Below are 13,894 nucleotides of genomic sequence, written 5' to 3' on the forward strand. Positions count from 1 at the left end.
GAACCAGGTGGTGGGTATTAGAGAGGGCACGGATTGCATGGAGCACTGGGTGTGGTACAAAAATAATGAATACTGTTATGTTGAAAATAAATTTTAAAAAAATGACTCAAAAAATAAGTAAACTTTAAAAAAATGAATTTCTTGAAAAATCCAGGAATTTTTTAGAAATGAAGGGAATGACAATATTGAAGAGGAGATGCAAAAAATGATCAATGAAAAATTTAGTCAAATATATGTTAAATGTGGCAAATTATCTCAGATCAACTTGGAATCCACACCACACCAAATAAAGGAGTAATGTGTATTTTAATAGAAGAATTACTGGATTTCCTTAAGGAATTAACTATATACTAAATGCAAGACATAAAAGATGTGAAGAAGATATCAATATATCCCTGAGAATGAGATTCTATCATAGAATCTAAAGGGCATAAGACATTCAAACAAGAACAAAGCCTTATGAACTGTGCATCCGCTCTAAAGGAAGACTTTGAGAGGAGGTGATGACTGGGTTGGATTTTGAAGGACGAAGAGGATGTGGATGACAGAATGGAGAAACCAAGGCCCTCTGTGAATGAAAACAAAATGAGCTCTGTGCACCAAATGACACAGATGCCCACACTCTTGCCAGCACCTGTCTGCACTGAAACTCCACTCACTGTACACTTAGTGGGAGGCTAACTAGCAGTACAGATTTTTTTTCCACCAGGTAAATGCTTTTGGTGATTTCTCTAACACTGAGTTTCTCACACAAGGCTTTATTGACATTGAATAATGTCAGTTGAGGTTGAAAAGTCTTTTTTTTTATTTTATTTATTTATATGGCAGTCAGAGATCACAAGTAGGCAGAGAGGCAGGCAGAGGGGGAAGCAGGCTCCCCACTGAGCAGAGAGCCCGATGCGGGACTTGATCCCAGGACCCCGAGATCATGACCCAAGCCGAAGGCAGAGGCTCTAACCCACTGAGTCACCCAGGTGCCCCAAAAAGTCTTTTTTGAATAGATGTCATAATCATCCCAAGTTGTTTAAGAACAGCCCTAGTCTCTACCCACTTATTGCTAATAGCACTCCACCCACCCCATGGGGACACCCAGAACATCTCCAGACATTGACAAATGCCTACAGGTATAGATGTAAGAAGAGGGTCACTCAGCTTCAGTAGAAAATTGCTGTTCTCACAGTGCAATTACTTTATGTCAGTTCACCCATATACTCCTTGTAATTCCCCTGAGGACTAGAGGTTCATAACTGTGCATATCTACAGGTAGCAGAAAAAGGTGGGCATGTAGTGGAGGGAAAATGACCAATTCAATACAGAAGATAATGGTGTAGATATCCAAAGATCCATATGAACTGTCAGATGTCTATGGGGATTAAATACCTAAATACACAATTTATAGCATGGCTGCATTAAATAAAGTTCACCATTTTAGTGAAGAAGCCAAGGAGACTTCACTGGAGGTGACACCTAATACTGGCTTGGCTTCCAAATCTGGCTTGTGACCCCAAGTCATGCATCTAGGAGATATTGGATCAAAGTTACATTGGCTCAAGATAATGGTTACTTCTGGGGAATAGGTAGATTCAGGTGACCCAGTCCATGCATGGCCTGGACTCTGACTTCCTCTTGTCCTCACGAGCCCTCTCCCTGTTGTGACACCAAAATCCTCATCCAGGAACATAAACAAGGTAGTGTTAGTACTAGAATGACAGTCTGGTGACTGGATTTTGTGTGAGGTTTGATCTCTGACTTCACTAAAGATTCAAATTTAAATATGCTTCACTTTATAAATAGACCTAGTAATAAAACATGTAATATAGTCAATGGAATCTTTGTATAAATACCAATCTACCCTGGAAAACAGTTACACAACAATTAATTAAGTGCCTACTGTATCATTGCAATCACGCAAAGATCAGAAGCGCACAGGCAGTACCTTGTAAGAGCATAACAGTGAGGAAGGGCCATAGGATCAGGATCCCGGAGATGTCAGGAGAGAGCTGCACACCTAACAGCAAGGAATCTTGGCAAGGGATATCCCTAAAGATTTGCAGTCAGGAAAGGGCACAAGAAGAGAGTTGTCTTTGATATGACATTGGGAAGGAATAAGGAGTTTCAACCCAGTGAGACTGAGGCAAGGACTATGGTGAGGGGAATCCACAGAGAGCCAAGGTTTTAGCAGGAAACTGGTGGGCCTACACAGAAATCAACCTGGAGTACACATAGGGCAGTCATGTGAGTCAAGATCACAAGAATCCAGTTGAGCCATAAGAGGAAAGCCCATAAGGCTCAAACTAAGGAGGTCAATAGTGTTGAGAACTGTTTTTCACCTAGAACACCTGGGTCCTTACCCTGGCTGCCATCCACAAGCGTGGGCTAATGGTCAAATTACTTGACCTCCCTGGTCCCATTGTCTGCAGCCAGCGTGAGAAGATACGGCCACTTCATGGGGAGGTCTTGGGAGAGAGTACATGACCTCCAGCTGACCCATGACATGGATCGAGGCAATTGGAGTCTCTTCACCTATGTCCCCTTTCCTTCAAATGTAGGTTCCACTTGCCTGCTTCACTCCCAGAAGCTGCCCCAATTAGATGGTGTTGAGACCATCTGTACTGAGAATGTGACTGAACCCGCTTAAAGTCTCTCTGTAAACTTTCGGATTCTGGTATGTCAGTGTAGAAATCTACCCATCTTGTAGCTACCCAAGACAACTCTTGTATGTGAGCTCCCTAGATCATTAAATCTGCCACATACCAACCAGAATTACTGGCCTTTTCTTTGGTTTCTTCCTACCCTCTGTGTACAGGGGCTACCTTCAGATTACAGCCAGGACAATGCAGAGGAAGTTGCCAACCAAGGGAGGTTGACCATACATCTCAGTTTTCTCAGAAGAATCCTGGTTTATGCTGCTCTCCTGGCATCCATTTTGTGAAGTCTCTCACACTCTAAAGTACCTTCTTTGGGCCAATAAATCTCGTCATCATCCTTTGCATTTGGTGGTTGTTGTCAAGATTAAATAAGGTTGCTCCAGTGCCTTGCCTTGAAGGAGTGTTCTATTATTATTTGCAACTCATGTTTTATTGAATTTTGAAAATGGGTAAACACTCATTTCTGCTGGGGTTTGAGAAGATTAATAAACCAACAGTATGTGGGATACATTTGACAGAAAATTTCTGTGTAATTATGCCTCAAAAAAACTCTTCCAAAAAGAAGTCAGAACAGTACCAAGTAAGCATGGATCAAAATAGAGTGCTTTTTATTCAAACACAGGACCTTTATCTCAGATCTCAACATGACCTTCTCTAGTTCTTTCAGAGAATGTGAAGTTCAACCAAGTTTCCAATAGTCTCTGACTGTGCTAATATTCCTTCAATACCTATTATAAGAGCTTTCTCAATTTTGTAAAATGAATCACTGGCAGCTGACATGTTCACAGCAACTGCTCTGGCCTAGCTCTGTTCCGAGGACTTATGACAATAACAGGACTATTCTTGGTTTACAAAGAGATAGAACCATGAATTCTCCATACCAGGCTTGGCCAATGGCAAGGGATGTTCCTGATCTAGGAATGGCTAGATAATGTGAACAGCAAACCTCTCAATGCCTTCAAGATGTCTCAAAGGCCATGACCTTTCCTATCATTGCTGGCCTATATAAGTCCCTTCCTCACTAATTTCTAGAGATTGGCATGATCATAATGAGGAAGAGGTTCATTCCAAAGAACATGCCTGAGGTTAACATCCCAACAGCCCCTCAGGTGAGGGGCAGAACTGGTTTTATGGAAAGAGTAAAAAAAAAATGGGCTATCTTCTCCTCAAATACTGCAAAGTTGATTCATACCAGTAACTTACAATTTAAAATCACTTAAAGGGGCGCCTGGGTGGCTCAGTGGGTTAAAGCCTCTGCCTTCGGCTCAGGTCATGATCACGGGGTCCTGGGATCGAGACCCGCGTCAGGCTCTCTCCTTGGCATGGAGCCTGCTTCCCCCTCCTCTCTCTGCCTGACTCTCTGCCTACTTGTAATCTCTGCCTGTCAAGTAAATAAAATCTTAAAAAAAAAAAAATAAAATCACTTAAAGATCATCTAAATTTTAAAATAATTTCTTGATAGGTTTTTGTGCTGATGCATGAAACAATGAGAAAAGGTAGCTTTCATTGAATATTATTACTTTTATGAACTATAGAGAGACCTGATATGACAAAATACAGGTGTACATTTACATAGGTCTTGCATGAGCCAGAGGACATGTCAAAAATAACTCTCCCTTGCTGCATACATTCTCTCTCTCACATGACACAAGGTATTGGGAGTAAAATCTGCACGTGTACAAATTCACCTATACACCAGTTTGTCATAATAGGGGATCAATAGGTGTCACACCAACACCCAAACTGAAGGCTCCTTCATTCCTTTAGTTTCTGAGCATCATTTGGGGACCTGACTTAAAGCCCCTTTTGGGAAGAGGAAACATCAGGCTAGCTACACATGCATTCTGACCTTTTGGTTTCTCCTGTCTCTTGTCAACATTGTCTTGCCAATGAGTCCTTTGTGGGCTGAGCTTACTGTTTCTTGACTCATTTGAGAATGATTATCATCTGCAATGGAGAAAACATGAAGGTAAAAAAAAAAAAAACACTTCTTATTGTGGCCACCATGTAAATGATGTGGGACTTTATTTTAATTCATTTTATTTTACTTTATTTATTTTATAGTACTTTATTTTATTTTTTACTGAATAAGAAACCTCTACAGACACCTGTTTCCCAGCAGGTAACAGGACAATGTCATAATATCTTGGGCACCAGGGAGAGTCCCTTTAAGACATAGCCAAAAAGTCTTTCATTTCATCACTACAGCCCTTCATTGGAACGAATACTGGCAGCAATGGTCAACTAAGGGAAAGTACACACATAAGAACATCACCTTCTTTCCTATTTCTAGCCTCTCCCTAAATTAGTGTTGATCTTGGCTACTTATGCTGGAGCTGAATGATGGGAAAAAATAACCCAAATAATCCAAACAGCAAATGCTGCATTCATGAGTCATTAAGTCATGTCTCTGGCTTTCTCATCGATTTCTTTTTCATTTTTTTTAATTTGAGCCAACTTTGTTTCTATTGTTCCTAGTACCATCCTATTGTCCCTGCTTAAACTGATGTGATTTTTCTATTTGTGTAGAACGAGGCTGTCCTGTGTCTCTCTTAAATCCCAGAGGCACACTGTGTGTACTTTCCTTATCTTAACAAATACCAAGTGCTCCAGAGCCTCTGTACCTGCTGTTCCCTCTGCCTAGAACACTCTTTCCCAGATCTTCTCCTTGATATCATTGTTCACTCATCCAGGATTTAAAGTCCATCCTCCTGGAGCTGGCCTGGACCTCTATACAGGATGCTGTCCCATGTGGTTGTTTTGTGATTCTGTACAGCAGATACTTTCTGATGTCACTCATTCTGTTATGGGCATGCTTGTTGTCTTTCTTGTAAGAAGTAAGCTTTCCAAGGTCAAATTCCTGGTGGAGCAACTGAATCGGGGTCACATAGCACAGGCCCCAGTCATGGGGAAAGCTCATGGTTACTATTGAACAGTGGATGGATGGATGAATGGATGGATGGATGGATGGATGGATGGATGGAACCTCCCATTTATTCCTAATTACCTTGTTTGAAGCCTGGATAAGCTCTTCACAGAGTATCATCCTTGCAAAACCAGGTATGATATTATTACTGCTCACTTGAGAAATGAGGAAAAGGAAGCTTGAAAGTTTCACTTGCCTGAGGACACTTTGTGATTAGGTGTTGCCTCCAAGATTTGAATCCACATCTGCTTGAGCCCAGACCTGGTCACATTTCCTTCACTCACACTGCCTCTGCTGAGCAACCACTTGCTCTACTGCTTCACATCATCTTTTGAATCAGTGGGGGAAAAAAAAAATTCTGAACAACTAAAAAAATTTCAAAGATTTATAATAGACTGAATTAATGAAATTGAATTAATTAAATGAGATATTCTTTGCAAAAAGAACCTTCAGAGAGAATGAGACATTGTGATTTTTTTAAAATTTTTGTTTATTTTTTTAATTTCTTTTCAGTGTTCCAGAATTTATGTACCACACCCAGTGCTCCATGCAATAACGTGCCCTCCATAATACCCATCACCAGGCTCACCCAACCTCCCACCCTCTGCCCCTCTAAAACCCTCAGATTGTTTTTCAGAGTCCACAGTCTCTCATGGTTTGTCTCCCCCTCCAATTTCCCCCAACTCCCTTCTCCTCTCCATCTACCCATGTCCTCCATGTTATTTCTTATGCTCCACAAATAAACTGTATGATAATTGACTCTCTCTGCTTGACTTATTTCACTCAGCATAATCTCTTCCAGTCCTGTCCATGTTGCTACAAAAGTTGGGTATTCATCCTTTCTGATGGAGGCATAATTCTCCATAGTGTATATGGACCACATCTTCCTCATCCATTCGTCTGTTGAAGGGCATCTTGGTTCTTTCCACAGTTTGGCGACTGTGGCCATTGCTGCTATGAACAGAGGGGTACAGATGGCCCTTCTTTTCACTACATCTGTATCTTTGGGGTAAATACCCAGTAGTGCAATTGCAGGGTCATAGGGAAGCTCTATTTTTAATTTCTTAAGGAATCTCCACACTGTTTCCAAAGTGCCTACACCAACTTGCATTCCCACCAACAGTGTAAGAGGGTTTCCCTTTCTCCACATCCTCTCCAACACACATTGTTTACTATCTTGTTAACTTTGGCCATTCTAACTTGTGATTATTTCCCATATATCAAGTACTCTGACTAAAGTGTCTATAAGCCAGAGCAGTCTGCCCTCAAGAGAAAGTATGTGGTATTGCACTGAGCCTAGATGGTGTGCTAAGGGAGCCGGACCCCACAAACAGGATAGGAAGCTTTATGAACCTTGAAGAAGGAGGAGGGAGGGGTGTAAGCAGATTGAAGACCACACTAATAATAGAACAAGGATGACAACACAAGCTCACTTTGTTGTAATAGGATTAGTTAGCAAGCACTTTTGCATTAATTTCATCTAAAGCCATGTACCATTACTGCATTTCCAGAATTGTTTTGGATCCAACAAGCTCTGTCTCCTAGGTTTCTACAGAGCACACACTAGCTGGGTTGCAGCTGATTCTTGCTGTCATTTCCTGGTCCAAAGCCAGGTTTGTCGTGTGACCATTCCCTCATTTATGGGAAGAGGGATGAAGGTAGTGAGCAGGAGTATAAAAGGAGGACTCCTAGATGCTCATCACCAAAGTGAGTTCCTTCCTCCCTGACACACCAGACAACCAGAGCTGCCCTCAACCATGAAGTTGCTGAGAGTCCTTGTGCTGATTGCCCTCCCCTTTTTCTGCTTTGCTGGTGAGTTTTGTCTGCGGAGGACAGTCTTTGGAGAGAAGATTGTGTCAGGGCCCTCTGGAAGACCTCCTGTTCCCCAAAGTCCAGTGCAGAGCATCTCATTTCTCCAGTGTCTTATGTTTCATGGTTACTAGTGTTTGGCTTCTCTGGGCTATGGAGGTAGTGTGTGGATGGAGAAGGGGCACACATGTTTTCAGGTTTAAAGGAAATCCTAGATCCTGAGCTTATTCTGCTAGAATTGAGAACTCAAGACCATTTACCATGATCTCTCTGAATGTGTGTCTCCTGGGATGTAAGAAGATGACCAACATCCTAGGGACACCCAAAAATGGCTTCATACCTACATAACTGAGACCACTTTTGCATGTTTTCTTCCAGGTTCTGGATGCCCATTACTGGAAGAAGTAGTTAACAAAACAATCGATCCTCAAGTGAGCATGGATGAATACCAAAACTTAGTTAGACCTTACTACACATCTCATCCTGATTCTGAGGAGGCCATGAGACAACTGAAGCAGTGTTTTCTCAGCCAGTCAAGTAAAACTCTGCGCAATGCTGCAGAGCTGCCGGTAACTATGTTTTCTTACGTTGAGCTCTCAATCTACTGAACAGGGACAAGCAGGTTTTAAGTTGGTCACTCATACCACAGCAAGTGTTACACATATTTTATTTTATTTCAGCGAATTTAATTGTGGGTGCATGTGAATACTTTGACATTGAGAAAAGGTCCCAGTACTGACTTGCTCCTTCACTTTGTGGAATTTTTAGGGAATGTAAATAAAAATGCCAAAGAGGGAAAAGAATACACACGCACACACACACACACACACACACACACTTTCTTTTTTCTTTTTTTTTTATTATGTTATGTCAGTCACCATACAAAACATCATTAGTTTTTGATGTAGTGTTCCATGATTCATTGTTTGTGTATAACACCCAGTGCTCCATGCAATACATGCCCTCCTTAATACCCACCACCAGGTTAACCCATCCTCCCATCCCTCTCCCTTCCAAAACCCTCAGTTTGTTTCTCAGAGTCCATAGTCTCTCATGGTTCCTCTCCCCGTTCGATTTCCCCCACTTCGTTTTCCCCTTCCTTCTCCTAATGTCCTCCATGCTAGTCTTTACTTTCCACAAACGAGTGAAACCATATGGTAATTGACTTTCTCTGCTTGACTTATTTCACTTAGCATAATCTCCTCTAGTCCCATCCCTGTTGACGCAAAAGCTGGGCATTCATCCTTTCTGATGACTGAACAATATTCCATTGTATATATGTGATGAAGTTCTAGAACCTAGGTGAGGTTCGGTGGGGTGAGGTTCGGAGCCGACAGCTAAGAAAGAATTCTTAAGACATCTCTGGTGCAAAAAGGCGGTTTATTAAAGCACCGGGACAGGACCCATGGGCAGACGGAGATGCTGCCTTGGAGATGTGAGGAGTGGCTGATTATATACACAGAAGTTGGGTAGGTGAGGACAAAGAGGGTGTTCAGAAGGGCTATTGGGGTAAAGAAGACTGTCAGGATATTGAAGGCCTGGTTACTATCAAGCCAAGGCCGTTTTTCCTCTAATGAGGCACTAACATAAAGACAATTGGGAGTTTCCTGGTGGAATGTTACATTCCTGCTATCAAGCGTCCTTGTAAGTGAGATTTAGGTTTAGAAGAAATTTAACTTTATTTACATTCCCTTCTACCTCAGCCTCCTTCAGTTTTGTTTATGGAGGGGAGGACGATATTAGGGCTTGAGGAACTGAGTTGTTTGTCTCTGGAAATTGGGCTATTGATAAGGTAACTTCTTTATTGTAAATCTCTAGGACATTTGTAAACCAAGGGAGACTCCTGCCTTGCAGGATTGTGATCTCTGCAGGTTAACTATTTGTTTTTCTTTTAGGGCAGTCAGGGGTGCCTGAGGAATGTCACATACATTACTGAGGGGAGCAGGTGGAGAGGGGGTGCAAGGTGCCAGCTTTTGCTTTGTCCTCAGCCAGCCTCCTGTTCCCTCATCATATGGACCACATCTTCTTTATTCATTCATCTGTTGAAGGGCAAATCTTGGCTCTTTCCACAATTTGGCTATTGTGGACATTGCTGCTATGAATATTGTGGTGCCTATGGCCCTTCTTTTCACTACATCTGTATCTTTGCGGTAAATACCTAGTAGTGCAATTGCTGGGTCATAAGGTAGCTCTATTTTTAATATTTTGTGGAACCTCCATACCGTTTTCCAAAGTGCCTATACCAACTTGCATTCCCACCAATAGTGTAAGAGGGTTCCCCTTTCTCCACATCTTCTCCAACATTTGTTGTCTATTGCCTTGTCCATTTTTGCCATTGTAACTGGTGTAAGGTGGTACCTCAATGAGGTTCTGATTTGAATTTCCCTGATGGCTAACGATGATGAACACTTTTTCATGACACACATTTTCTATCAAGATTTAAACAACTGATTCTCAAACAGTCCCTCACTTTTAGAAGTCATCCGCAAAAAAGATTCCCATCTTTATAGAAAGAAAGAGGAAAATGTTCATAAGAAAATTTTAAAAGACAAGAAAACACAAAAGAGAAAGAAAAAAACAAGAAAAGCAAGAAGGGATATAAACAGGCAGCTGAACAGAACAACGTAATACACTATCTCCTGAGTGTATTTTGGTCAGTTTGTTAGAGAAAACTATATCTCAAAATTGTAAAGAAGAAAAACTTATATATACAAAAATAAAATTAAATACTTTGAAAGAAAGATGAAAATTTAAAAAGACTTTAACAAAAGAAAAAAATAAAATAACAGCAACAAAAAGAGAATATGATCAGGTGGGTGAACAGAACAGAGCCATACACTAGACTCTGGGTGTATTTTGGTCTCTTAGAAGAAACTGCACTCCAAATTAATTAATTAATTAATTAAAATAAATAATGATATATACACAAAAGTTTATATATACAAAATAAGATTAAATACAACGAAGGGATAGAGTATGACTGTAAAAATGAAAATTAAACAAAGATTTTTAAAAAGTAGTTGATAAAATAGGATGGTGATTGAAAAATAAGGAAGAAAAATTTTTAAAAAGATAGAAAGAAAATTTAAAGAATTAAAGTTGAAAAACTAAAGAATCATGGGGTAAAAGTCTTGAGTTCTAGGTGTTCTATGACCCTAGCTCTAGAGTTTTGACGTTCTCATTGATTGGTAAACTTCGTCTTGGCTGGATGTTCTTGCTGATCTTCTGGGGGTGGGGCCTTCTGCATTGATTCTCAAATGTCTTTGCCCCAGGCAGAATGGCACTACCCTTGCCAGGGGCCAGGCTGAATAATCTCCAATTTGCTCTATGTGGCTTTTGTTCCCTGAAGACTTTCCACACAGCCTTAGAGGATTAGAATGAAAATGGCAACCTCCCAATCTCTGCCCAAGGGCCAAAAGCTTAGGGCCCCACTCCTCAGTGAGCCCCCAGGGAAAAGGAGTCAATCACTGCTGTCTCCCTGCTCTCCAGCCACACTTGATGCTCACCTACCCTGTGACTGAGTGTTTCTATCTCAGGCATGAGAACCCTTTCCAGTCTCCAAAGCCAGCAGATTCTTGTAGTGCACTCCCAGACTGCTTCTTGGGGGTGGAAGGGTGGTCTCCCCAGTTCTGGCACTTGGTGGACCACCGCTTGAAGAGAAGTGCCGTGACTGTGTCATGGAACATGGTCAATGGCAACTAGGAGCTGAGACCTCACTCCTGGGCTCACTCTTTGCAGCCAGCTTCCCCATTCTGATACCTGAAAGTTCTGCCGCACTCAGGCACCCCGTCTTCCTGTTACCCCACATATCCTGAGACCACACTGCTCCAGCTAGGGTTTCATCCATGCCTGCTTAGCTGCCTGAGGAACATTCCTCACCAGAGCAGACTTCTAATAGCTCCTGTTTTGTGCTCCCCTGCTCTGTCACTTGCTGGTAGCCTGCTGACAGAGGCTCCCTCTCCCCGCAGTCTATCAGAAGAACCCACTTGAAGAAGATTCTCCGCATCTTAATAGAATTAAAATACACTTTCAAGCAATCCAATGTGTTAGTATAAATTATTGGATTCCTTGACTATTACTTAGAGACCCAATGAATGACAAGTAGAGGTCATGGGTATGAATCTACAATGGGGGTGGAATTGTGTAAAACAACAATCCATAGTGTTTTTGTTCTCTAGATTTTATTCCCTATCCTAACATGCCATTGAAAACTTTCCAGGGTAGACAATGTAGAAATATTGCAAAGCAAAAGGTAAAAGTGTCCTTCACTGAGATGCTGACACAGGGCACAATGTGGATGGACCTTGAGCACATTATGATAAATGAAATAAGCCAGTTTAAAGAGGCAATTATTGTATAAGGTAATTTACATCCATTTTCTAGAGTACCTAATCTCCTAGAGACAGGAAGTAGAATAGTACTTTCTAGGAGTTGGGTGGTATGGGAAATGGAGATTATTCAGTGGGTATAGAGTCTCACCATAGCAAGATGAAAATGTTTAGGACATTGGTTGCACCATAACGCCAGTATACTTAACACTGTTGAACTGTATACTTAAGATGATGAAAATGGTCAATTTTATGTTATGTGTATTTGCCATCAGTTTATGTGTACTTACCATGAGTTTAGACAGTTTAAGCCTGAAAAACCCTGAAACCAAGGATAATGGAATTTTTTCTTTAAAAACCTTGATTAGACTGATCACTTGGAGTGCACATATCCATACTTCTCTGGTCTCAAAGGTAATGGTTTTGGTTTTGGACTGTTTTTGGTATTTCTAACATGTGAGGCCACATCGGAGCTCAAAAACTTCACACTTCCCTGTATTTGAGCTAAGTCTTAACAATTCTTTGTTATAAACTGATACGCACAGTGTATCTACAGGATACAATATTTTTAAGAACAGGAAACTTCAAGAAAACTTTATTACCAGGATCCCTAACAGGGAAGAGATCTAGAAACAGCAGCACATTTCTGGCATCAATAAAGTCTCCTGATCCTTAGAATGAGAGATGAGATCATTCTGATCTTAATTCAAACACCAACTTTGAATGCCAGATGTGTGTGGACAAACCCAGGAAGCCAAGAAGAAGACATGTTTGTTTTCCAAGACTTACTTTCTAACAGAAAGCTGAAAATCTGAGTAATGTCCCTGTTTTGTTTTCCAGAACATGATATATGAAAGTAACTGGTGTGTTATGTTTTAACCTTGTGTATGACCTGGGGCACCGAGGACTACAGAGAGTACAATGAACCACAACTTTCTTCTCCTTTTTGTCTTTTGATCTATTAACTGCAAGACAATTGTTGAAACCTTGAGCACATTTTCATTTCAATAAAATATCTGCAAATGGAAAGTTCGTCTTATGTTCTCTGATCAAAATGGACACTTTAGAGAGCCTCTGCTTTCACAGATGGTTGTCCCTGCACACACACACATACACACACACACAAATGCGTGCACACTCATACATAATTCTTCATTGGAGAGCACATGGATAAAGGACTGAGGAGTGTGAAAAGCACTTGGTTCATCCCCATGGGTAGCTCAACATGGTCCTCTCTCTGACAATGTGCTCCTCCACCCTCCTGGCCCCCATTTCCATCAGGACCATGTGGGAAGCTCTCAAGACTCAGGTTATGGTGTTTGGGCCACGTGCAGGTCCCTGAGACACTGCAGTCTTCATCTGTGCTGCAAGCACAGCTCGCCATGGCTAGGCCTTGCTCAGTTCCTGCCCTGTCCAAGAGTGTGGGGCAGGACTAGAGCCAGGGAGAGACGTGACTCATACAAACCATAAGTGAATTTGGTCTTGATTTTAATAATTTTAATATGTGGTCTCCATTTTGATTCTTGAAATATTTCATTAAAATTGATTTGCCTAATTACTGAGATTGGGAGTGCCCCCCCTGAAATTCTGTGGGTGCCCCTAGTCCTGACACTGCAAGTGGCAATGTGGTCCAGTTTCCCCACCAGGAGGACCTACAAGGCCAAGTAGGTTGAAGGAAAGGTGCGTGTTCTGTGGGAAGAAGGCAAAGCCAGTGGGTTTTATACTGAACCATAGCTCTCCTTACTTCTACCTGTCCCCACATTCCTGTCACCAGGGATAAGATATTGCCACCCCTTCTGCTTACAACTCATGGTATCCCTCTTCCTTCATGGCTATCTTATCACCCAGAAGAGTCTTGACCCTTCCTCAGGACTGTTTCTCAGCTGCCACCATGGCTGACTTCCACCAGGCAAAGCACATACAGAGAATTAGTCACATGATAGTTTTAGGATTCCACAAAAATGTTATAATTTCCTTAAAAATATTAAACAAAAGTGATTATAGTAATAATGAATATATACCAATAAACCAGAGTGGAGTATATTCATCTTTATACAGTTACAGTTATAAGATATGGTATTTAATATACTTTTTATGGAATCTGGACCAAAATTCCTAAGACTCACAACAGTCATAAGGAATCCCTCACTCTACCTTCTCCCACACACCTCAGGGTCTATGAC

At 41.4% G+C, this 13,894-nt stretch overlaps 1 protein-coding gene across 1 annotated transcript; it reads left to right on the forward strand.

Moving 5' to 3' along the window:
* The first annotated feature begins 7,287 nt into the window (after window positions 1-7,287).
* On the forward strand, window positions 7,288-12,691 carry LOC116880199 (mammaglobin-A-like). The gene is made up of 3 exons (XM_032879063.1): window positions 7,288-7,386; window positions 7,762-7,952; window positions 12,552-12,691. The coding sequence occupies exons 1-3, from the start codon at window positions 7,332-7,334 to the stop codon at window positions 12,588-12,590; spliced, it is 285 nt and encodes a 94-aa protein (XP_032734954.1). The 5' UTR covers window positions 7,288-7,331; the 3' UTR covers window positions 12,591-12,691.
* The last annotated feature ends 1,203 nt before the right edge of the window (window positions 12,692-13,894 follow it).

This window comes from Lontra canadensis, unplaced genomic scaffold (assembly GCF_010015895.1).
Source record: "Lontra canadensis isolate GAN:19392208 unplaced genomic scaffold, GSC_riverotter_1.0 scaffold66, whole genome shotgun sequence".
Classification (NCBI taxonomy): domain Eukaryota; kingdom Metazoa; phylum Chordata; class Mammalia; order Carnivora; family Mustelidae; genus Lontra; species Lontra canadensis.

Bases quoted from the DNA above. Each gene is read 5' to 3' on its own strand.
- LOC116880199 (XM_032879063.1), top strand. From the start codon at position 7,332: ATGAAGTTGCTGAGAGTCCTTGTGCTGATTGCCCTCCCCTTTTTCTGC. The intron at 7,387-7,761 runs GTGAGTTTTGTC...GTTTTCTTCCAG, and splicing joins CCCCTTTTTCTGCTTTGCTG to GTTCTGGATGCCCATTACTG. The intron at 7,953-12,551 runs GTAACTATGTTT...TTTGTTTTCCAG, and splicing joins GCAATGCTGCAGAGCTGCCG to AACATGATATATGAAAGTAA.